Here is a 25,795-nt window from a genome sequence, read left to right as displayed (position 1 = left end):
ACATTACTCTTGACTAATTATTTCAGGGAAGGCTGCTTATTGGCTCTTAAGACTGAATGATGCAGCTGTATTCCTAAAGCAAAATCTTCTATCCAGTCCCTCTTGTGCTGAAATAATTTCATCTTTATGACAATTCATAGTTTTTCTTGCCCACCTCCTCTGGACATTCCTCCATTGTAGGGGTCAGTCACCCAGTCTCATACTTTTCAGGAATCTCACACATGTATTTTGCAGAAAAAGTAGGGGGATTTTTTTGGGTTTTTTTTTGTCTTCAGAAAGGAAGATATTTTCAGGGGTGATACTTTCACTCTATTAAGAAGAAGGCTTAAGGAATCCCTAGACTTCCTCTTGTACTTACTGATTTGTCATAATAACCACAGCTGCTCACTCTGAAAGAAGGAAGCTTTGGATGTCTATTTTTGCAGCTCAGTCCAAATTTCTTGCCCTTTTTTGGTGTGGTTTTTTTTTCCTTATTTTGAATTGATAGGATCAGACTCTTCATTCATCACTTCAGTGATGCTAATGCTGTCAGGTCCAGAAGAATACTGGCTGCACATAAAGAAAATCTAAAGGAAGAGTTATTCCCAAGCTGGTTGTGAACCAGCAAGGTGGAGTCTTACAGCTCTCACAGGAGATTGGGCTCAGGCCACAGAAGATGGCCTTACTGATAAATGTTTAATTCTAAATATTGTAAGCTTGATCATGCAAAGTTGTCTCATAGGTGTCCTGAGCTGACACAATGTTATATCAAATGATTTTGTGGTGGTGGTTTTAATCTGAGGAATTCTAGGAGTTGCTGTCAGAAAAATATTTGTGGTGTTATGTTGAGGGACTGAAAAAGAATTTATTTAACAATAACCTCAAATCCTGTTGTATGTATATTCTTTCAGTTCTTATTTTTTTTCTTTCTAAGTTCAGACAGGAAAATATTTTCACTAGTGTTGTTTTTTGACTGAAATTGCTCAGAGTTCAGCATGCAAGGAACTGGGAAGGTTTTTAGTACGGATAATACAACATGGAAATCTCTTGGCTGCGTATAATAGGAAATATCTATTCACCCAAGTGAATGCTTATGTAGCTGTTTCAGCTTAAAGAACTCAGCTTATTTGGAAATTACCTATGTCAAATATAGGTATCAATAAACCACAGTTATAGATCAGTGGAGTTACCTTTCTTTGATATTGTCATCAGCTGACAAACTCAAGAATTCCTCGTGGTAAATCTTCATACAACTGAAAAAAATTGTAAATACATATGTAATAAATTTTACACTCAAATGTTCAAGCAAGCTTAACCTAATAGTATCACTACGGTGATAACCAACTTTCCATCAATATTGATATTTACCTCTTGACCTGTCTACTAAGGTTGCTAGAACTTGGACTTTTTGATTCATATAATAGCCACCAGGTAATTGACATGTATATGACTTCAGTGATAAGATGTAATGAAATTAAATAAATATCTGCAAATGGTGCTTTCTTGTGTTGTTCACAGTGCTGCCTGGATTCCTACAGGAAATAAAAGCCCAGCATCCTTCAACACCTTTTACTCCTTCACACAGAAGAAATCAAAAGTTTATATATAGAGGAGATGGCATTGTCCTTGCTTGTTTTCCACAGTAGGATTGTCATAAAATCTTGCTGCCTGGTAAATCCATCATCTCTGTGATGAGAGATGAGTGTAGAAGTAAGAATATTCTCCCTGCTAGAAATCTTTTAGAAAGAGTAGAAATATCGAATAGTATATAATTTTCTCTGACTGTTCCTTGTGTGTCTCATCTTGCTCATCTACAGCATCACTCTTCTCTCTCAACAAAAAATCATCTATTTTTTTTCTACTATTACTATCAGAATTTAAACATCTGTGTTTTTCCAACACATTTTATGATCTCTTGTGCATGATGAGACACTGACCTACTCAGTTAAAGTTACTTGTCAGCAATTGAAGAAGGAAAGAAGGTGAAGCAGTAATCTTTTCTTATGGACTGGCAACTTTTTGCTGATTCATACTATAAAATAACTACAGAGATGAAAATGGAAAAGGCTGTTGGAAACAGCATTGGAATGAAAAGCATGTCTCTGAAGACTGCTTTGGGTTAATGGATGAGTTTGGCCTGAGGAAAGAGGATGCTTGCTTAATATTTCAATGGATTTCACTCTGTGCTTTCATGCTGAGTTTTGCTTTTATTCTTCTTGCCTCTTGATTCCTATACATAAGAGATATAAAGTGAGCTTAGCAAATCCCAAGGTATGGGAGGACTTTCTGAGCAATGTCCTCACCACTGATGTAGCTTTCCCCCTCCAGCCCTCAAAAAAAAATCAACTGTAAAAGATCTGCAAGTGCTGAAATGTTAAAAGCCTAACAGAACATTTTGGGCAAAGCTTGGCTGAATCCCGTGAAACCATAACTTCTTCTTTGAATTTCTGAAAATGGTATTGTATCATTAGGAAGTCCACCATGGACTTTTCTCAGCTTTGTGTAGAAGAGAGATTCTGTGGCAGCCTCATTGTCTCAGATAAGACTAAGCAGCATTGTTCTTTAAGTCATGAAGTCATAGCTTCAGCTGCCAAGTGCTTGCTCATGATGTCACAACAGGAGATGAGCTCACAGCAGTGTGCCAGTCTCCTGTGCTGCTGTCAGATCATGGTAAGGAAAATCCAGCTACAATGTTAAATTGTTATTTACCTGACTAAGGTGCCTGACAGCATTCCTATGCAAACAGTCATCCTCATTACCCATAGAGGAATTAAACTCTGAATTAAACTCTGTAATCTTTTTATTGTTCCTTTTGATTCCACTGATTATCACGTTGGTTGTTTGCACCTGGTGTTAATGCATCAAGCTCTCTGGGCTTCCTGAAAGCCTCAAAACATTATAAACCATATGAAACCAGGTCTATTGGCTGACTTGCATTGAAAGTGAATGTGAAGAGTTTCCCCAGTGCAGAGATGCAAGGATGATAATGTGGAGAAGGAGGACAGCAGCCCAGTTTGGTCTGAGGCAGTTAAAAGGTGGTTTTGAGCCTTTGTGAAGTTTAGTGGACATGGCACTTGTTCTGTAAGCTCTAACAGACCATGCCAAGTTGTCTCCTGGCACTCTGCCCAATCATCTTGGGACTGGTCCTACACTTACCAGCCTTCTGTTGGAGAATTAGACATCTTCCCAGCCCATTTTTTCTGCACCATGGGAGTAATCTGCAGAGCATTTTGGCTGTTATCCCCTATTTTCCTCTTCCTCCTAATATATACAAATTGTCAGACTCTGCTCCCAGTTAAGGGAGTTATTCCAACCCAGCATCAGTTTACTAATAGGTGAAGTTACCTAAATACCTTTAGGTTAATTCTTCTGACACAGGCAGGCCATTAAAAGTTAGAGGAAATAGGATATCCTGACATGATATAAAAGAAAAAACTGATTTTTCATGTTTTATAGGTAATATAAATTATGCATTCTAGTGAGATGAAGATTTAAATGTTTGGTTTTGTATTCAGCTTCTCTGGCTTATAAGAAGCAAGACAAATGACAGATACCAAAGATGTCATCCAGTAGAGACAACTGTTTAGGTATCAAAACCTTCCAGTTTGTTGTTTCATAACTTTGAACTATTTGATGAACTTACACTGTTTTAAGATATATGCATGGGTTATGCCAAAAAATTACAAAAGTACATCAAATAATTACAAAACCATTATTAGCAAATAATTACAGGACATTCTATTATCTAACATTACTTTCACATCACTTTTATTACGATTATCTATTGCCCAAAGGTTAATTTTTGCAAATTATATGAAAAGCATAGTCTGACTTCATTCAGAAACTGTGAAAGCATTTGGTATGCTATGCTATGTTTACAGTCTTGTTTAACATCAATTGTTACTTCAGTTCCAGGCTAGTTGACGTTACTCAGAACTGTTCTATTGGGGATATAGGCTATCACGCATGCATGCCAAACGCCTTTATTTCTTCTACACTCAGTACTCTCAGGCATGAAGTCTGACAGGGTTTTGTTTGCACATATTCATGATCATGACATAGCAAGCAAATACCTAGAGGTAGACAACATGGAATTTTAAGCATATAGGTAGACATTCAAGAGGACTATAATGCTTCATATAATAAGTCATTCTAGATAGAATATTCTGGAAGTTATGTGAATGCTGGTTTCTAGGTCTACATTTAAATGTACTATTTTGGTTTATGAATCAGGGAAAATAGAAGCCCAAAATGTCACTGATGATCAAAATGACAGTGCTGCATATACTATCTTTGGTTCCTACCTGTAAACATGTCTATCTAATTTTAAGAAACCTCTAGAATGAATAAATATTTTTCTTTATGAAGTATTTGGCAATAATCCCAACAATATAAGACTCAGCATGGCAAGCCCGCATCTCTAGATAGAAGGCTCACATCCCAATTCAAACTCACAGGCAGGAGTCTTCAGAACAGCAGAGGGCTGACTTGAGCCCTGCTGTGACACCCTAGAGAAGGACAGGTAGGAGTTGACAGGTGGTATTACATGAATAACCCCTTGCAAAATCTCTCCCCACTGTTTTCCTATGGAGAAGGTGGTTTTTTGATACTTTGACAAGAGGTGAGGTCTGGTCTGTTGACTGGTCTGCTGCCAGAGCAATTTCTACTTTTTAGCCAGGGATGATCTGAAGTAAAATGCATGCACATCCTAGGACTCTGAGTTTTTTGAAGCTGAATATGGCTGAGACAATTAGTACTGCTGCATTTTCTGTAAAAATAGTAGCTTCCAACAACACCACAACAGTTTACAGTAATATAATGAAGAAAGACACAAAGAAGTATTAGCTTCCAAACATTTCTAATGAAACCTGATAATTGCTTTAATCTTTTAGACAGTCCAGAATTATTGCTTCTGTCAAGATATGTTTCTAGAGCTAAAAAAAAATCCCCCTTAGTTGGATTGCATGGACTATGTGGACCCACAGGACAACCATCTCAGTTGATTCAGAAAATGATCATAAAGAGCAAATGCCCTCAAATGCAGGCTGGAACAGAGCTTGCAGAGTTCATCCAATTTCTGACAAAGCATTTAATTTTGCTATATCTTCAAGGGAGCCCCTCATCCTCCCATACCAGATGGAGCAGCTCCAAAAAGAAAATTTTTCAGCTACCACCATTCTGGCTGTGTGTTGGAGCTGTCACATCTGAAGAGAAGTGAATGAGATGGACAAAGCTGTGCAAGGAGTCATGCAGCTTATTGAGGCCATGGGACGTGGCAGGAATTGCCCTTTAAATTTTGTGATTGCCTTGGGGATAAAAAGCTTGTATTCCATCAGAATGCGAAAGCAGAACCTCTTGTCATAGAGCACTGCATGTGTTGGGATAAAGGCTTCTAGACAGCAGGTATAACCACTGAAAATGAGGGCCTGAGAGGCATGCAGTTAGGCATGAACCAAGATCCTCTGTCATTCCTGAAGCAGTTGTCGTTAAAGCAGATTTTTCTCTGACATCTTGCAAAGTCTTGATCCTTGCTAGTTGTTTGCTTACCCCTGAAATCTTCCAAGCCTTGATATCTGAACTGCAAGTCCATGATGCTGCAGATAAAAATCGAGCTGAGGTGAAAGCAGAGGTGAGCTTGATGAAATGGAAAGAAAAACTGAGAAAATGGCAGAGCTGAGCCACGCCTTAATTTACAATCATTAACTCAGAACAAATGGGCTTGAAAATTATCATATTCAAAGATAGGTAGTGTCACCAACATGCAGGAAGTGATGACAGTGCTGCAAGACACTCCTAAGTGAGATCTCACTGCAAAGTTAGAACTGAAAAAGGAAAACAACGATTCTAATGCAGAAGGGGATGCACCACCTGTTAGAAACATTACTGTGCATGCAGTGATGAAGAGCCTCTGTACCTCCCAGAGACCCGTGTCCCACTCCGGGTGAAGCTCCGGGAGGTTTTTAGAGAGCAATGCGCAGCAGGCAGTTGCGCGGACTCTGCACTCGCAGAAGGCACAGGGACTCCGACTTGAGCTCCGCCTCAAGTCTGCATTCACACGGATGTGGAAGAAACGGGAAGGAGGGCAGGGAGGGTTCTCCTCATGGTAGGAAGGTGCCAAGGCAACCAGGGACTGAAATGACTCTTTTTCTGCAAAACCTGGTCCCTGTACGTGCAGAGCCTGAGCACCGCCGAGACAACTGCATGGGTGCAACTTTTCCGAGTTCACTTCAGACGGCCTCAAGGGCTACCCTCAGCCCTTTCCGAGCCTGCTGTGCGGACTGGTGCGTGCTCCTTGGCTGACACAAAGACAGACGCATACATTTTCATCCATGAGTTCCCAGCGCTTCACGTTACCCTGGTCTCCCAAACAGAGCTCCTGCAGCTTGTAATAGCGGCATTCCTTCGGAAGGGCTGGAGGCCTGGGAGCAGCCGGGCGCTGCTGTGCGGCCTGCGCTGCCCGCGGCCTGCCACGGCGGGGAGCTGGGACAGCGGCCACGGCGCTGCAGAAAGGCTCGGAGCGGGCCAGGCGCCTTCGCTCGGCGTGAGCCAGGAGGGGAAAGGCGGAGGGGAAGGTGGAGGAGGAAAGAGGCGACTGTGCTGAGGAACTGCGGTAGAGATGAGGGCGGTGGGATGTGGTGCAGCTCCTGTCGGAAAAGGGTGTCTGGAGGAGGGGGAATGGATTAGAGGGAAAAGGGCAGCAGGGAAAGACTGAATGGGGTTTGCCTGGTGGGGCCGGTGAGCAAGCCAAGAGAAAGAAGGAGGGTGTCTGGGGGGCAGGAAGCTCTAGGAGAGTGGACAGGATGTATGGACAGGTGGACTGCTGGCTCCAGACTGTTCCATCTGGCGCATGGAAATGTTTGTGCTGCAAAAATAAAACCAGCTCTGTTCTGGCCCAGTGAAAACACACATTTTGAGAAGCTGCTAGGTGAGGAGAGGTGTCTGATGCTGGCCAGAGCTCAGATCAGAAAAAACCTGAGAAGTGTCAGGGCAAAGATGAGATTCTGGGAGTTCTACCCTTTCCCACCCCGTTTTTGCTTCAGAAACTGTCTCCCACCTCCTACGGGCAGGTATTCACGACAAATGGTACAAGATGGATTCAGTCCTTCAGCTCCTTGGGAGCTCCAGGGAGCCTGGCTCGATCGCAAGTCCTGGCATTCCAGGTGCGCCTTCCTTGGCTTCTGCCATGTCACCTACAGGGACCATGGAAGCTGAGATGGGTTTGGGAAGGAGAAGACACGTTTACCTAAAAAGTGTCTCTTGTTCCATAGTGCTGCCTTATCTCTCTTTTCTCCTGCCTGGAGCTGACAAACCTAGGGGTGCAGCAAACTCAACTTTGGCTCTTTTTGAAACAAAGCCTCACAGTTCTGGTTCAGAGTATCTCCCACCGATGTGCTTCCTCTTCATCATCCTTCTCACTTCAGTCCAGGTTTCCCACCCTCTGATTGCCAGCCAGCACTGCCACCTTCCCCTGGAATCTGTGTTTTCCATGCTTGACTGCATGGTGCCTTTAGGTGACGTGGCTTAGGACTGTCCATCATAACCTTGAGTTTTCAGTTGCTGCTAGTATTAACCATGTGTGCTCAAACAGATGGATGTGTGCATCTGTTTGAGCACACATGGTAGATTTCTCTTTTTCTTTTTCTTGGCATTTTTGCTGCCTAGAAGGTGAGGCCCAGCTCCAGTATTGCTTGTGTCTAGGCAGTACCTGGCTCTTTGCGGCTTGGGATTGCAGCCTCCTATTAGCTACAAATCCCATGAAAACTGTGGAAAAGCAAAGAAATTTTCTCAACAGAGAATAGCTACTCAGGTGTTGCCACAAGCAGAGTTTTGCCCAAGAATTAATTTGCTGTCTCAGGGTGATGCCCCTCATGCTTCACAGCCCATCTGGCAAAATGGAGTATTCATGCATAACTTCCTTTCCAAAATGTTGGAGTGCCCAGCTGCGTAAAGACTTGTGAAGAGAAAACAACAGGCAAAAGGAATTTCTGTCTCTAATACTCTCCTCTGGCTGTCTGGTAACTCTGGAAGCCAATGACCAGGCAAACCTGGTCCTTACCTCTTGTCATAGTCTAGGCAGTGACGGGGGGGCAATGGTAATGCAATCATACTTATTTCCCTCCAAGCCACTGTCATGTAGTAGCAAAAAGCCTACTCCTGTAGGTAGGTAATAAATTAACTCCATTGCCACAAGGCAGCATGCTAAAGCCCTGTGAGAAATGGGTGTCTCTCATGTTGCCTAACAGAGCAATACCTGAATGCAATCTCAGGCAGTAACTACAATCAGAGGTGTCAATAGGCAGAGGCTGAGGCTTGCAGTCGTGAAGCTAAAGGATGGATGATCTGAGGGTGCTGAGTCCTGTACAGAATCACAAACATGATGGAGAGTATGGGGTAATCTGCAGAGAGCATTTTAAAGTGGTAACCTTGTTGCAGAAAAATTTGTATCAGGCAGAATGATTGTGTTTAGTCCACACTCAACTTTGTGGTAGTCTGTGGTGCTGTCTGTCCCCACCACTCTAGCCAAATGACTGCTGTTCTTTTGAAGACAGCATTAAAAAGGGAGCTTTCCTGTGTACCTCAAGAAGTTGTGTGCTTGTGCCTAATGTCAATCTAATAGGAAAAATGAGAAGTTACAGCAGCTGGTGTTGAAAGTACATTTCATTGAAGATGATCTTTTGGTAGCACTCTTGTTTTTGCATAGCTTTCTGCATCAGAGATGAGGAAAGGTGCAGAAGAAGCCAGCTGCTCCTCTAGTTGGGCTGGGTGGCCAGGGGCTGAACTGTGGATCTAGGAAGGGCTCTTGCAGATTTCTTGTTTGTAGTAGAGTAGTGGAGAAAGCAAACTCACTGAGTTGCTGCCGGTGGCCTGCCTAAGAGCTGGGGATGTGGTAGGCTGCAAGGCCACAGAAGCATGAATAAGTTGATAGGACACTACAAGAGTGTTACTTGCAGCAGCAATGTGACTTTGAACCACACTTATATGACAATATTTTCATTACAGCAAGCTGGTAAGATTACAGCTGCCAGTTATCAGTTCTCTGTGAGGACCTTAGAAAAGGCAAATCTGAATCACAAAACCTGTGACTGTACAAAAATCTGGGCCACTGCAAGAAGTGTATCCCAGTGTTGCTGAAAAAAACCAGTATTTTCAGTGTTGCTGAAAAAAACCCTAGGCTTCCCATATAAAAGGCAGCAAGCAATTTGATAGCCAGGAAGAAATAATCAAAGCAGGAGGAGTTTTGGGTTTGGGGAGAAGAATTTTGCATACCTCTTCTTTAAACTCGAAAAGTCCTCTTTCGAGAGATGTGCCAAAGTAACTCTCATTTGAGAATAAAACAGAGAAGACCCTGATAATCCTTCAGCAGAGGAGTGTCAGGGGGATGGGAAAAGAGGAACCTGTATCTCTTTTGATTATCAACAATTTCTGGTGATTACCACCAATTTTTGGTGGTTTCTGAAAGGAGCCTTATGTGAGGTGTCACTGCGGGGGGACTGACTACAGTCAGGTCTGACTACAGAGAAACTGGCAAAATAATCCTCACTTCCATTGCTAAGCAGAAGACATCAGGGCAGCATTCTCTGTTAAGCTGTGTAAGTGGATAGTACAGTGCAAGGACTTCCGTGCTGCTGCCTGTGATGTTTTGTGTATGAGATATAAATTTAGAAATCAGCATTGTTTTTCCCACTTACTTCTTACTGGATGTTTTTGGGCCCCAAATCCATTTTATAGCTCCAGAACATCAAGTGTAGCATGGAATAAGCTAAATAAGGTCTGTAGGGAGTCTGCCTCCACAACCAATACAGCTGGAACAAACAGATAATCTTTAAGGCATCTGATTTATCTTTGGGTCTGAACTGCAGTCTGTTTGGTTTGGGTTTTTTTTTTTTCAGCTGTAATCAGCAGTAGCATAAAAGATATTTTTCCTCCTTAAAAGATTTTCCTCTTGCGTACTCCTAGACTGCAATGCTTATGGCCATGTAAATACTGCCACAAAGAGATCAGTCAGAGTTTAGGACCCAGAGCCCTGTTTAAGGCTTACGGGATGTGACAGCTGACTGAAAATCAATGAAGTGTGATTTGCCAAGCGTCATAATGAGGGCAAGATAAGGCTAGAAAGGTGCTGCCTTGCCTTGCCGACTCAACTGTCTGCTTTGATTTTTAGCTGGATTGTTTAAGTCCCTTGCAAAGATGAGGCCGATTTGCTAAAGAAAACAGAAGATCAGATTTAAAGGAAAAGCCATGGTGGTTCCCATGCTTTGCCTAGTGCTCATTGCGCTGTGTCTGAGTCGCTCAGGTAGGTGTGATTTCTTTTTCTTCCAAGCTGAGCTGTAGGTGTTTTAAGTTTTTTTTTTTTCTGTTGGCTGGTTAGCTGCTGCTTTCTGGGATACAGTGAGTGCTGGCTTCCCTTGGTCATCCTTTAAACACCGTGTGAGTAGCAGAGGAGGGTGGTATCAGTTGTTGCCTTTGTGTTGCGAGCATGGTCAGTTTGACAACTAGGTTTTAATACCTGGTGGTGCGGCAGTTGCTGGCTAGAAATTAACAAAAAAAATTCTAAGCTCGTCTTCTGGCTGCTAAAGGGAATTAAGGGAGAATTTCTGTCACCAAGAGAAAAACTGAAACAATTTGCTTCAGGCAAACTGATAAAAGGCTAAGTGTCTTGTCTGTACTTATTGGGGTGTTTTGCACATTTTCTGCCCCAGAACTCCTGTCCTGCATCCATGGGGAGCTGCTACTCAGACAGATCACAGAGAGAGACAGAAAACTGGGGGAGGGGGGAGATGGCAGACAGTGCTTGAGTACTTGAACGCATGTTAACCTGCCAAAGAACTCCCCAGTTTTTGCCTCTCAGTGCATCATATGGTAGATTCAGGGATGTATCTGTCCTACGGCTGCTTCTCTTTTTTTTTTCAAAGGCAGTGCTACTTTGTTCAATATTTTCCCCATGGATTTATCTAGCTTAACCATAAAGTGGGGCTTGGTCAAAGGAACTGTTAGGTTATTTTCCCACATAATATTTCTTATTTCTCATTAATAACTTCTGTTTTTAAACTGTCTTTGTGCAAGTACTGAGGCTGTCTTACAGAGGCAGCAATCTTCTTCCTTCTGACTTTCTTCCTTGTGAGACTCCTCAAGTATTTTTCACTTTTTTGTGGCGTCCTCAGCGGATGAGATTTAACATATCCAGCCCCAAACCCAGCTTTACCACCTGTCTTCTATACCCACTTGGAGCATTAGGTACCTGAACTTTATGTGAGATGTGGGCTGTGAAATGGCACAATTTTCTTCTGGGGGGGGGGGGGGGGTCATACATGTTCATGGACACAGAAGGTGTATGGCTGCATATATGTGTGCAGGATGTCATACTCAAATGAAAACAGAGCAGTGTATTCTGGCAGTAAGACAGAGCTGGTTTTGATTGTGCATATTTTGGGCTTGTGGATTTTTTTATTTAAGGGCTTTTCTGTTGAATTTCTTGTTTTTAACAGCCATACACCCCTATGAATCCGCTAAAGGGAAAGCTAAATGTCTAGGAGATGGAGTCTCTGCAAAGAGTCTTATAGTCAAGGGGTTGGACCTCTGAGGTGGTGGGTAGTGAGGGGGGAGAAATGTGTTCTTTCTCTTCCTTTGGTTGCAGATGCAATACCCGTCTGCCGTGTTCAGGTGACCAATCTAGTTTCCTAGGACAGACTCTGCAGACTATGTCCTTTGTTTGCGGTGGAGGAGCTAGGGTCAGCACTGGCATGAGAATAAACCCTGGAACAAGCAGAGGGAGCATTTCTGGAAATTGCAGACCTCAAGGACTCGTGACAAAGTGACAAGACAGAGTGTGGCTCTATAGAGGACTGCCATAAACTGTGCTGACAGCTTCATGAACCATGCCTGGCTCTGGGATGGAGCAGGTAGAAATGGGTGTGAAAGGTCCCTTTGATCAGCCAGCCTCTGCCTGCCCAGGGCATGGTAACCCCACCACACCTGTATTGCAGATACAGAGGACAAACACAGCTTGTGCTAGAGCATCTGACAGTAGTTGTTATTCTGTGAGTACAAGCACTAGGTTTCAGAGTTTGTAGCTCCTCAGAGAGGAATGGTATCTTGCTGTGTGTGGACATGGGGATGACGGTGTTGCTTGGACCTTGTGCTATCCTAAGAGGATCCAGAGAGCATTGAAGACTGATTTTGTCCCATGGAAAACTCTGATGTGAGATCAGGTTTTTGCTTTGGGCAGTTCTTCAGCTGTGTTGCTTGCTGTGAGGTGTAGCCCTGTCTGCAGCTTCAGACAGACCCTGACCGAGGTGGAGAAGGCTGCCTGTCGTGCTCAGGAGATGGGCAGCAGCTGCTGGGGAAGGAGACATGGGCAGAGATAGTGGTCCGTGGTCACATCCTTTCTTCCATGTAGAGGCAGAGCAAGACCCTCTGCCTCCAGTTTTCTCTCTGGAGGGGCTCCTGTGTTTGAATGCCCTTTCTCTCCATGTGGCACAGGGACCCTGCTGGGGGCTGCCTTAACTCTGATTGTTGATGCACATGATGTGTGAGTGTATTGACTGTGCCCTCCAGTGCTCTCCCACTGTCAGACTGTCAGATCCTGGCACTGCAGATCCATGGGCCTGCAGACCCCTCCTGCGCCTAATGCTTGGCAATCCAGGCACACATGTTCTGCCCATCCTGGGGCTGGCAAGGCACAAGCTGGGCCCTGGACAGTGTCCTGTGAGGTCCCTTTTGACTGCTGATGCAGCAATATTGGCTGTGATCCCTGTTGTGTGGGGCCAGTCTTTTTTCCTCTGTGGTGGCTTTAAAGAGAGATAAAATCCTTCTCACCCTTGGTTGCTGTGTGTGTGCGCGAGGGAAGAGATGGAGGTCATGTCAGAACCTCAACACCACAGGGAGTGGGATGAAGTTTGGGAAAGGATGGAGGGTCTGCCCTTCCCCCTTCATGGTAGCAAGGGGAAGGGGGAGCATGTGTCAGTAATTGTGGGAGTCACAAGTCATGCACATACAGGCCATGATGTCTCTATGCTTGCCTGGCAGACCTAGCTCTGACTGCATCATCCAGCTCCTACTGCTGCCCGATGGGCTCTTTCTGCTTTGGCAAAAAGTCCATAAAAAACATAAACCTGGTACAAAGTCATCACTGCTCTGGTCTGATGATTTATTTTTTTTTAACATGAGTTTGCCTTGGGCTATCTTGCCTTTCCATTCGTTTGCCCTTGCCTTTCCATTCACCTGCTGAGAGTCTGTGCAACCGAATTCCTGCAGAATTTGCTGTACAAGACAAGTCCTGCCCAGAGGTGAATTTTCCTCGTGTCATTGCTCTGTCTCACTTTTTCAGGTCATGGCATTCTTCGTGTCTACTTTCTGGCAATGCCTCCACTCTGTGTTGCTCTCTTCCAGATGTGAATGCCTTCAGTTCAGTTGCTGAAAATGAGGATGCGCTCCTCAAGCACTTATTTGAAGGCTATCAGAAATGGGTCCGCCCTGTGGAAAACTCCAACGACACCATCAAAGTCCTTTTTGGGTTAAAGATATCACAGCTTGTGGATGTGGTAAGTGTTGTGTTAGTAAAACAGCACTTTTATAGATATGCCTCCACCTGGGAGGACTGGTGATATAATTAGCTTTTGCCTCCTGACACAAGAAATGCACAGTGATCGTTGGGCAGCAAAACACTGAGCGTGAAATGCTGCTGGTGATACAACCTTCTTCCCCACCCTGCTCCCATCCACCCACAGCATGGACTGTAGGACTCATTTGTTTTGAAGGAAACCTGAAGGTCCTTTTTCCCCTACTGTTCTTAGGGAATGTGGCCTAATTTCCATAAGGTTTTGATCAAACTACCCATGCCAGACAGTCCTTGACATCTATGTTGCAATTTAATCACAAGACAGCTACAGGAGAGGACTGAGGAAGAGCTGGTTGGATATTATTCACTCCAAGCAAGCTTGCATTGATGCCAGATAGTTCAAGTCTTAACCCATCTGTTCACTAAGATAAAACTCTAGAGGCAGCATAGCTAATCCTGTGTTTCTGCCCTTTTTTCCCTTCTCTTTCTGCTGCAATGCATGGTGGAATTTGCACAATGCCCAGAGGTACCTACACAACAATGTGCTCCTTATATCCCCCATGCCCTGGTAACATCCCCTTGTGCTGTGGAAGGCACACTCTAATTTTGTGCTTTATTTACATATTTAGGACAATGTTTCAGCTTGTATCTTCCCAAACTTCCTCCGGGCTGAGCAGTGTGGGGAGATGAGCCGTCCTATGAGGCTACAAGCATGTGTGACCTAATACCACTTGCTGGCTGAGCCCTGGCTTTATCGTGGGTCGGTGGCATATGATTCCTTTGAGCTCCTGTGAAATGCTGTACCTCAGTTTTCCAGCCTCAGAGGCTCCCAGCAATTGCAGGGATAGCACTTAGAAAGCCAGTCAGTTTCCCTCAGCGGTGAATGACAGGCCCAAGCCCAGGGAAACAGGATCATAGGGATCTCCTCATCTTGGCACAGGGTTGGACTCAGCAGGCACAGGGTCTGTTCATAATGGCTGCTTTGGTATTAAAATCCTCTCTCCCTTGTGTCACTCTAGGATGAGAAGAATCAGCTGATGACAACCAACGTATGGCTGAAACAGGTAAATTAGACCACATTAGACCTCCCTTTTCCCCGTGCCAAGATATCTAACCTGAAGTTTTTCTTCACTCTTCTCATTTCAGCCTACGTATAGAGACAGAAAGGCAGACAAGTAGGCCTTTAGGACATAGCGTACTGTCTTCTCCTGACCTGGACCCCAGCTGTGTGCTCAAGCCAGTATTTATTTCAGGGAAGCAACACAGCTGGTACTGCAGTGGCTATCTCTGAGATGTTGTATGTGCCCTGAGGGACTATCCTGTCTCATACTTAGAGGTCACACAAGTGCTGTCTCCCTTGCCTGAGCCAAAAGTGGTGCCTCGGAAAGATTTCTTCATTCCCCAGCATATGTAAGGAGGAAGAAGAGGCCAGTATGTTACACACACATGCACACACACATGCACACACACATATAGACACCCACCCACCCACCCCACAGACCTTTTCCCATTAAAAGCTGTAGCAAATTAATCAGATCTCTCTATCATAATTGCCTGTGGAACTGACAGTGATTTATACAGATGAGAGAAAGGTGCAAGTTGAACTGTTAGGTCTCCTTTCTTCTTCACTCCTAAAGAACACTGTTTTGGTTTAGGTTACATTGCACCAGTTTATTGACCTTGTGACAATTATTTTAAGTCTCTCAGCCTTGTGAGTGTCTGTAAAGATGTCAACTAATCTTGGGCAGAGGACATAGAAAACAAACTGTACTTGAAATCATGGCATGAGGAAAAGTTCTTGGGGGTCGCTGGGCTGGTGGATGAGAAATGTGACTCAATTTTTGTCTCAGTCTGGGTACTGTAGTGCTGCAGTGAGTATGAGATTCTGTCTGGAGCAAGACTCCTAAAACCAATATGGATATTGCATGTAAAGATGATCTCTCCCTTGAAGAGGGAGAAGCTCAGCCTTCCCCTTACTGTGGGGAAGACAGGATTTTCCTCTTTTGCTGGAGAAATTTCTCTCTGGTCCAACACAGTATTACGATTTCCCCACCTTTAGCTGCAATTGTGGAGCCCCTTTTGTGCACAAGGCCACATCTTGGCTCCCTTACTCTAAGTATCCATTTGGGCAGATGGCAGAACCCTTCTGTAAAGGGCCCTCATCTGCCCTCATCTGTCCTCTCCCCTTTCCAACCCACTCTCCTTGCAGGCTGTAGCACTCACCTTCATCTGCAGGTCCAAGCCCCGTGTGCTGTAGACATACTGATTTCTCTGGAAGCCTTTGGAATCCTCAGATTTTAGCCAGGACAGCTCAGGGAAACTCAGGACTGTGATTTCCCAGACTGGGCTCTCTGGAGTTGTTACCATTTCTAATACCACTTCTCCATCTAATGAGCTGAGAACATCAAAACCCAAGGTAATTCAAAGGGAGTGGAAAATGAGGCACAGGCTGTGGTTTTCACACATGTAAGTACCCTCAGGAGCTCAGGCTGAGCACTAAATACCTGTGCCTGACCCAGGTGTCATGCTGTGGAAGTTGTGTGTTCATTTAGGCCCAGCTCCCTGAGTTTTTCCTTGTAAGAGGGATTATCCAGTACCCTCATCATCTTTGTTACCCTCTGCTGGACTTGCTTGGTCCATGTTTTTTCTGTCCTGAGGAGCCCAGAACTAGACACAGAACTCCAGATGTGCCTCACCAGAGGCAGAACTCCAGATGTGCCTCCAGATGTGCTGAGCAGAGGGACAGGATCACCTCCCTCAACCTGCTGGCAATGCTCTTCCTAATGCCCCCCAGGATCCCACTGGCTTTCTTGGCCCCCAGGACACACTGCTGGCTCATGGACAGCTTGTTGTCCACCAGGATCCCCAGGTCCTTCTCCACAGAGCTGCTTCCCAGCAGGTCACCCCCAGCTTCTGCTGGTGCCTGGGGTTGTTCCTCCCCAGGTGCAGGACCCTGAACTTGCCTGTGTTGAATTTCACATGTTTCTTCTCTTCCCATCCCTCCAGCTCGTCAAAGTGTTTCTGAAGGGCTGCACATCCCTCTGGGGTATTGGCCATTCCTCTGAACTTTGTGTCATGCTGAGAAGGCATCTGGCCCTTCATCCAAGTCCTTGGTGAATAAATGAAACAACACTGGGCCCAGTATGGAACTTTGGGGGATAGGCTTCCAACCAGACCCTGTGGCAGTGGTTACAAGCTCTTTGGGATCTGCCATTCTGCCAGGTCTCAACCTACTTCACTGTTCACTCATCTAGTCCAAACATCCTGAGTTTGCCTACAAGGATGTTCAGAGAGACCGTGTTGAAAGCCTTCCTGTAATCAAGGTAGACAATATTCAGTGCTCTCTCCTTGTCCATCCAGGGAGTTGCTTCATCATAGAAGGCAATGAGGTTGGTCAAGCATGATATACTTTTAGCGAATCCATGCTGATTGCTCCTGATCACCTTCATAATTTCTCAGCAAGAGTCTTTTCTTGGATAAGCAAACCTAAACCACAAGTATTTTCTTTTCCTTTTTTTTGTTAACCTCAAACATCCTGGTGCTCAAGATGGTGGGACTTGATACACAAGCCGGCTGACACACAAGGTTCAAAGGAGCCTTTAGTCGTTGCTGAGAAAGTGTCTGGGTTCAGGCAAGCTATGGATGGGATCTGCTAGCAAGGGTCAAGAATCTGAGTCTAGTGTTTTTTGTTCCATTAGTGGTTTGTTAAACTCTTCAATGATAGCACAGAAATAGAAATTTGGTAGAACTGGAGGAAGGAGAGAGTGATTGTAATGTCTGGAGCAGCTTGGAAAAAATGGAGAAGAGAGGAAAGAGCCTTATGCCTCTGCTGCTGTGGTTTGTGTCAGCATAGCCCACAGGGAGCTTCCTGTTTTAAACTGCTCATCTTCCAAGTCTGCACACAACCTATTTTCTGCTCTAGTAAGAAGAAACAACCATTTGCCTTGCAGACACGAAAGACCACTTTAGCTAGGAGAGAAATCAATTCAGGGCAGGGAGAAAGTGAGGAGTATTGCAGATGAAGCAAATCGCCCAGGCCAAGAGGCTGCTTCAGTTCAACTCCAGAGGGATGATTCTATCTCCAGGTGGCTCACAGGGCTTTTGCTGCTCTTAAGAGGCTACAAGATGACTGTGTTGGTTGCTGCTTGGCCCTGACTGTCTTCTTGCATGATGTATGTTTCCAGCCTAAGCCCTGCTGTACCTATTACAGGAAGTGTCCAGGACATAGGTGAGACTGTAACCATTTAACAGCCTAGGCTTCTGGAGACATCTGTTAGATAACCATTCTCAGAGAAAAGATAATGCTAAAAGTGGTGTACTCTCTCCCGGATTCTGAGGCTATGAGTAGCAATGGCCCCTCCTCTTTTTCCACACCTGAACAATAACAAATCTCTCTAGTATAGCTGTGAAAAGCATGTGGAATCAAAGAAATAAGAAGGGAACCATGTGGAGAATTAATAGACAATATTGCTTTTTTGGTTCATCTTTAAGTCATGAAGGAAATTACCCAGTGAAGGCTGAGACCTCCACATCCCTGGAGATCTCTTAGTGCTGCAGCTTAATGGAAACTGGTTCATCTTCCACTTCTTGGTATTGACCACAGTCTACAGCTCTTTCATGACATTGCTGCTATTTCTGTGGGTAAATGAATATGCTCATCAATAATGAACAAGGATCAGAGAGCTGATTTTCCATTGCCTTTCTGTGGAAATCTCCAGGTTGTTGGAGCCACTTTGTTATGGCCTCCCTTCTGAAAATCCAAAAAAGGAGAGAAAAATTATTCTAGAGTTCAACATGATGATAATGGAGAAACTCTCCCTGCTTTTGTAACCAAATACTTTACAATTACATCATATTATTTTTCCTGCAATAGTCTGCAGGTCTTTCTGATGAAAGATCTTTTTTTTTTTTTTTTTTTTTTTCTCAAGGACAGTGTACAGATATTAGTCATTGTATTCCATTCACTTAAAAAGCCAGGTCTCCACTCAAAACTGAATTAAGGCCGCCTCTACTCTTTTGAGTGCTAGTACCCACACCACCTAGGGTCCACGGGGTCTGTGCCAGCCAAAACCAGCTTGGGCTGTTCTCAGAGGGAAGGAAAGCTGCTGCACTAAAAGGAAGTGGCTCCTTCATTCTAGACTACTCTCAGGTGGGCTGTGCAGGGTGGTGAGTGAAGTGACAGTCAAGTGCTCTCCAGGAGTGCTGGCTTTGAGGTCACTAGCCTAGCCATGGGTTCTTGGGTCTCACCTGTGTCTGGAGGAGCACTGCTTGTGGGGATCAACACCTCCCAGCCATGCCTGTCTCGCACCCTCTCTGTAGCTGAGCAGCCTCATAGCAGGTTCTGCCTGCTGTGCTGTTCATGCAGTTGCTGAGGCACATGTGGGGGTGAGGAAAGAGGCTGCTGCATATGAGTGGGCAGAGAACTCTGCTGTTTTGTTATAGGAATGGATTGACCACAAGCTCTCCTGGAATCCAGATGAATATGGTGGGATCACTGCTATCCGGGTCCCCTCTGAGTCTCTGTGGCTTCCCGACATCGTTTTGTTTGAAAAGTGAGTAGCGTGGCTCCTTGCTCTGAGCTTGGGCAAGGCATGTCAGTTACTGTGAGGCTTTTGTGTGCTGTCAGAAGGCTGCTTCATTAGGCAGTGTGAATGTTGTGCACCTTGTGTTCCAGGTGAGGGATAGAAAGCAGAGCTCAAATGGGGTAAGACTGGGGCAAACATAGTCCTGAACTTGGTACTGTTTCTTCCTGTCCAACTCTCAGTGCTGATGGACGTTTTGAGGGATCCCTGATGACCAAAGCCATAGTGAAGTACAATGGAGTGGTGACCTGGACACCACCGGCCAGTTATAAGAGCTCCTGCACAATGGATGTGACCTTCTTCCCCTTCGACAGGCAGAACTGCTCCATGAAGTTTGGGTCGTGGACATATGATGGCAATATGGTGGACTTGATTTTAGTGGATGAAAATGTAGACAGGAAAGACTTCTTTGATAATGGGGAGTGGGAGATCTTAAACGCCAAAGGTATGAAAGGCAACAGGAAGGATGGGCTGTACTCTTACCCGTTTGTCACTTACTCCTTTGTATTGAGGCGCCTTCCGTTGTTTTACACTCTTTTCTTAATAATCCCTTGCCTGGGATTGTCTTTTCTAACTGTCCTGGTGTTTTACCTACCTTCAGATGAAGGTGAAAAGCTTTCATTGTCAACGTCAGTTCTAGTCTCCCTCACTGTTTTCCTTTTAGTGATTGAGGAAATAATCCCTTCTTCTTCCAAAGTCATCCCTCTGATTGGTGAGTATCTGCTTTTCATCATGATTTTTGTGACCCTCTCTATCATCGTGACTGTGTTTGTTATCAATGTCCACCACCGATCCTCAGCAACTTACCATCCCATGGCACCCTGGGTTAAAAGGCTCTTTCTCCAGAAGTTGCCTCGTCTGCTCTGCATGAGGGCCCATGTAGATCGCTACTTGTTCTCAGAGACTGAAGAAAAGGGAACCACCTCAAAATCAAAGTTTCTGGGGAAGCAGAAATACAAGCAAGCAAAAGATGGAGAAAAAATTGTTATTGCCTTTCTGGAAAAGGCAGCTGACTCCATTCGATACATTTCCAGGCAGGTTAAAAAGGAGCATTTCATCAGACAGGTAGGTGGAGGGAGGGCAAGGAGGGAATCACACTTTCCTTGGCAGCAGTGGCTTCCAAACTCTTTCCTTTTCTGCATGCTTTTCCCTTTTCCTCTTCCTCCTGCTCTCCTCTGAGACATATTCTTCCTCAGCCTTGATAAATATGGTTTTTGAGACAACACATAGCTTCAAGGAGAAGCGTATCGTTCTGTGAGAGTCCCTTCTGTTTGCAGATGCAAGAGATTCTAGGAGCCTCTCTTGGAGGAATTCCTGGTTTGGGGTTATTTGAATAACCTTGTCCTGTGTAAGTTTGGGGTACATACAAATCTGGAAACCTCTAAACTCAAATGCTCAAAAATGTAACTTTTATGCTTACAGGCAAGCTCTATGGCATTTGCTAGGTGTCAGTCCTGGCCTCCCAGCATATACTATGCACTGCATAGTTTCTCTTTTTTGAGTGAAGATCTTCTAGATTTTCACTAACACCTATTTAGATTAGCTCCCAACTTCTATCTTTCACGTCTCAATAAGCCTCTTGGCTTTTAAAATAGCAATTTTCAGTCTTGCAAACAATGAATCTCATGCAAGGGTAGGACAGTAGAGCAATGCAGCTGGCAGCATTTGGAAAAACTTCTGTTAGCATCCTCCTAGCAACAGCTAGGGCTTTGTTGGAACTATGCTGAGGGGACTACAGCAGAAAGAAGAGCAGTAAATCAAACATGTAGTATGTGAACACATACTGTCCATGAATAATACCTGTTTGAAGCTAAAATAATTTTACTAAAAGGGTTCCTTGAATCATCTTAATAAATAACACTTTTTTGTATGCATAGTTGTGCCAGCAATCACTATTCAAAATTCCCCTCCTGAGTGTACCCAATCTGAGTCAACAAATCACTTGAGCAAGCACAAATAAATTGAACTGCTTGTACTGGAATCAATGCCTGTGTCCAAGTGCTGTGCCAGAGCCTTATCCTGGCATTTACTGGGAGATGCAGGTCTGTAAAAAGAAATCCAGTTCACTGGAAGGCCATCCTCAAGGCTAAGTCTGTAAATTTTCATATATGCATTTAACTAAAAGCTTTTGTGCAGGCTGAGGAAGTCTCATCACCATGTGCATAGAACCATTTCATTGCTTTGGGGGTTAATGTGATTTGCAGCTATGAGTGCTAAAAAGGTGGTCTCTGTTAGTTTTAGGCTATCACATACTACAAACGTCTACTTTTAAAACCAGATTTGGGGAGCTGAAATGTATGTAGCAGTATTACCACAGTACCAGGCTTGTTCCTATTTATGTTTATCCTCCCTCTGTCCTTCCCAGGTTGTACAAGACTGGAAGTTTGTAGCTCAAGTCCTGGATCGGATCTTCCTGTGGTTATTTCTGGTGGTGTCAGTGACGGGTTCAGTTCTCATCTTTACCCCTGCATTACGGATGTGGTTGAACAACACTTTGTAGAAAACACTCCCTCAGTAACATACAAGTATGGTGCCAAGGGACGGTGGTGCCTTGGAGCTTGGTCTCTGCTGTACAGGTGGGGAAGCAGCAGCAAGAATGAGGGAAAGTGATGGTAACAGTGGGCATTTATTAGTGCTTTCAATCTTAACTATAACTCTACCAGTTACAGATTTTGCTGAAATCAGAGAAGAGCTTGGTGCACAGCCAAGGCCTAAAATTACCTGGGGTTGTACAACTGGGTTATCATTTTATTGTTAGCTTGGTTGTATTACTATAAAAGCCAAAATTATTAGTTAAAATTGGAAATAAAAGGTGTTGCACAATCATTATATTTAAAAGTCAGATCTGCAGTTAAAATGCTACATTGTAAAAGAAGTTACAGTAGAAACACAGATCTCAACTCAGTTTATCTGTGTGTCCAATTAAAAAGCAGTGTAAGTGTCTACAGATTGCTTTATGCATGTGTCAGAATTGGCAATTGCATAGCATGTTCATCAGAAAAAATATAAATTCTTCTTTGATGGGATGCTCAAAACCTTGACTTTCTAGCCTCACCTTGCTGTAGGATCAGCTTGACAGGGGCAGAACCTACCCCTGCCCACCTGCTACCAGCCTTTATGGCATGCACACTTTGTCTCTCACCTCAGCCATCAGGAAGCTACAAGGTATTGCCCACTTTTCAGTATTACTTGCAATTTTGCTTGCTGCTCTGTAGCGTACCAGAAGGCTGACAAAGTGAGGATTTTTCCCCATGCTCCACATGTAGAAACTATTATTCCTTCACCTGCTTGTTCACAAGTGGAAGATCACCTAAGTGAGGGTGGCTGTGCTATCCCATCAGGTGACAGTGATATTCCTGAAATGTTCAGCTGGAGGGAAGCTGCAGACATCTCTTTTGGCAGATGAAAGTTTTGGTTGTTGCAGGAGTGGGGTTTCTCTTGAGAGCTATGGAGTGGGCTGGTCACCAGGAATATAGATTTTTAGATGTTGGCTTGTCCATGTTTCCTACGCAATTCAGAATTTCACTCCTTTGATTAATGTATTATGGGATCCTTTTGCATTATTAGAAGCAGCTCTTAAGAGTGCTAAATAAGTGAGACGTGGCAGAAAACACGCAGGTGAAACTTTTGAACACAAAAATAAAGCTGTTGCTACTTTTGCTAGGGCGGTGTTTTCTAACATGGCATGCTTTAGAAAATCCCTTTCAGAACTTGCAAATATTTTCAGGGTTAGTGAGAGATTTGGAAATCCAATTTTTGACAATCTAAATATGTGTTAAAGTTTTAGCTAGCCTTGAAACTGTTTCTCTAGAGATGGAAGTTATAAACTGTTAAAAATACATAGAAGTGTTCTTGTGCTTGGATTGTGCATGCACATCAGACCTTCATGAGTTAATGTAATCCCATCATGTTGTGTCAATGCAAAACTTCTGTTCAATTGTGCAATTATTATTAATAAAGATGTATTTAATAAATGATTCTTGGGGTGTCCATACATTGGGGTTTGCTGTTGATTTGTTGTCATCAAAGCTAGACTGTAGCCCATTTAAAAAGTTTTGTCCCAAATGTATTCAAACAGAGGGGTTTTCAGGTTCTTGGAAAGTCCTTACTACTTTTTAGCTCTCTCTCTGTGAGTTTGAGCAAGAAGCATTCAGATGTGGTTATTATATTGCTGGAATAAACTCATTAATTCAGCATATAGGGAGAGATAGCATGAGATACTGCCATAAAACTTGACCATTAAAACCGCAAAACTCATACACATTGACCATTCTATAATTTCTCCTCTCTTCTTGCATAAAGTGCATTTGTTCCCCTAGACAGTACTGTGAAATGTCTGTAGGAAAAGAGCCGGGAAGCTCTTCTTTCCGGTGTTTCCAGATTTTGAGGTCCAGTAGTGATAGGTATTCCCTATGAGCACTGTGGCCAGGAGGCTGCCTGTTAGCCATGACAGATGACAGCCTCCTCTCCTGGGAATCTGCTTCAGGTGTCCATCTGACAGATGGTCCTGTCTCCACCATGCAGCACTTCAGTTGCCCACCCGCAGGCAACACATGGCTCTGTCTCACACGTCTGTGTCTGATGCCAAGCTGCTTTTCCTGGCTTATGCTGTTGAAGATCAGCAGAGCTCATGTGTTGAAGATGTATGAAAATTGCACAGGTATGGCTTCTGGCCTTGAGTCTTCCTAGCATCTCATCTGGTACTGCTACATCTGTAGTGTCACTACTCATTCTCTTGTGCTGCCTGATCCTGAGCTTCTCTAAATCTCTTTGCTGCTGGCCCACAAAAGCATTCAACATGTTCCCCACAAAGGTCTGGCACTAAAAACACAACTGGGGAGACAGTCCTCCAGTGGGGCCTTCCCTCTGCTCTACCTACTCTGCCTGTGGATGACAATATTGCAAATGATAAGTCTTAACAAAAAAACAGTAACCTTCTGCCCTAATAATGTCTCAACCTGTGCTGCCTCAGTTTCTGGGAACTAGTTTGCTGAGACATTGGCACTGCTTTTGGCACTCATATATATGACCTACTTACCAAAAGATAAATATGAAAAACTCTTCTGGGCCTTTTAGTGGAGGCCAACTGGAAGAATGGTCTCCCTTGGGAAGAGAATGTAAAGAGATGTTGAGCTGTTGAATTGCTTCTGTGCTTTTAAAATTAATTAATTGATGCCATCACTCCCAAGGGGAGGAGAATTCTTGCTGGTACACTCATCATTGAGGCATATTAATAAGGGATGTTGCTGACATGACTTTGGAGCTGATGAGGTGAGAATAGACCTTTTCTGTGGCTGTGCAAAATGTGTGACCCAAGTCAGCATTGGGATGGCACCAGCTCTAGTTGTAAAATTTCTTGTTATTTCATTTAGAAGGTCTCCTAACCTTCAACAAGAGTTGGGCAAGCAAAATTCTCATTTTTGTGTGGGCTCTTCCATGTCTGCTTGCAGGGCACACCTACTGCAGCCACCTTCATGCTAATATGCTTCTTGTATCGCCTGTCTCCCCTCTCAAGTACTTTCACAAAGCTGGTAGCAGTACATTAGGCTCCCAGTACAGAAGGTATCAAACATGGCTGAGAATTGCAAAAGATAGCTCCAAAAATTACTGAATTGGAGAAAGGATGGGTAAATAGTACACTAAAAAGAGACAGAAGATGCCTTTGAAAATCAGATTTTGCTGAAGTCAGATTATTCACTGTGTGGTTGTCGTTGTCCTGCTTAAGATACCAATACAATGCACCTTTGGCCACAATGTTCTCATGGTTTCAATGGTCATAGAGTGCAACAGCGAATGCTGGCAGTCAGATGTCTTTTCTGTAGAAACGAAGTTTTTAGGTTCAGAATTCAGCTCTCCTCTTCAAATTTCCTTTCTTTTCCCTCACCTTCTTTCTGATTAAAGAGTCAGTAATAGCATCTATAAACATGTTTACAACAGGAAATCTTAAAAAAACCTCAAAGCACAAATCCTTCAAGAAGGTGTATCTCAGAAGTGACATTTAATTGACAGGCTGACAAAACAAACCATGCTTTTTAATACATCAGTCCGTCAGTTGCTACATAATTGAACAACATTCAGGAGGATTACAGAAAATAATAGTTTTCTTTTTTCTTGTTCTTCTACAATCATGACTGGGTGAATTAATACAGTTATGTTCTTGTCATTCTGCCTTTATCTCTAATATATACACTAATTCATTCCTATTCTCTTTATTATGAAACATCATAAAAGACTAAAAGGCCAGTCAGTGACTTCAGAAACAGGGAGTCTTACTTTCCACGGATTGTTGATGTTCAGAATGGAGACTGATGCATGGCAGACGCTGAAAGCACTGTATTGACACTGTTACAGTTTAATTTAGAAGGTCTTGTAAGAGAGAAGGGGTTTTTATTCTTGGAGCCATTTGGTTCAATTGTAGTGGTGCCTTTTAAAGAAGAACCTTTCACCACAAAACTTACAGGAATATAAACAAATGAGGGACTTAAGGGTAAACCACCCACATTTTATAGAAACCACACCAGGAACATATCTACAAAGTGTTTCAGGAGGAAGCACACTAGGATTGAGACCTGGTTTCAGAGCAGCAACTTCAGCCCCGGAGGATATGGCCCTAAATTTCAGGTTTGCACACACAGCACAGACCCATGAGGAGTCAGGAAACGGAACAGTGCTGCAC

At 43.8% G+C, this 25,795-nt stretch overlaps 2 protein-coding genes across 3 annotated transcripts in view; one reads left to right on the top strand and one right to left on the bottom strand.

The window, feature by feature from the left end:
- HOOK3 (hook microtubule tethering protein 3) overlaps window positions 1-25,795 on the bottom strand; it is a 945,081-nt gene that overhangs the window by 160,273 nt on the left and 759,013 nt on the right. The window lies entirely within an intron of this gene.
- Window positions 6,022-23,028, top strand: CHRNB3 (cholinergic receptor nicotinic beta 3 subunit). 2 transcript variants are annotated; one of them, XM_009096063.4, is made up of 7 exons: window positions 6,022-6,260; window positions 10,142-10,273; window positions 13,369-13,520; window positions 14,557-14,601; window positions 18,980-19,089; window positions 19,302-20,184; window positions 21,485-23,028. In XM_009096063.4, the coding sequence occupies exons 2-7, from the start codon at window positions 10,219-10,221 to the stop codon at window positions 21,617-21,619; spliced, it is 1,380 nt and encodes a 459-aa protein (XP_009094311.2). In that variant the 5' UTR covers window positions 6,022-6,260; window positions 10,142-10,218; the 3' UTR covers window positions 21,620-23,028. The 2 variants fall into 2 exon arrangements, with proteins under 2 accessions (XP_009094311.2, XP_050843011.1); XM_050987054.1 differs by lacking the exon at window positions 6,022-6,260 and adding an exon at window positions 6,508-6,589.

The sequence above is a fragment of the Serinus canaria genome, chromosome Z (assembly GCF_022539315.1).
Source record: "Serinus canaria isolate serCan28SL12 chromosome Z, serCan2020, whole genome shotgun sequence".
Classification (NCBI taxonomy): Eukaryota; Metazoa; Chordata; class Aves; order Passeriformes; family Fringillidae; genus Serinus; species Serinus canaria.
Note: the sequence above shows the minus strand (reverse complement) of the source record. Positions and strands in the feature narration are given on the sequence as shown.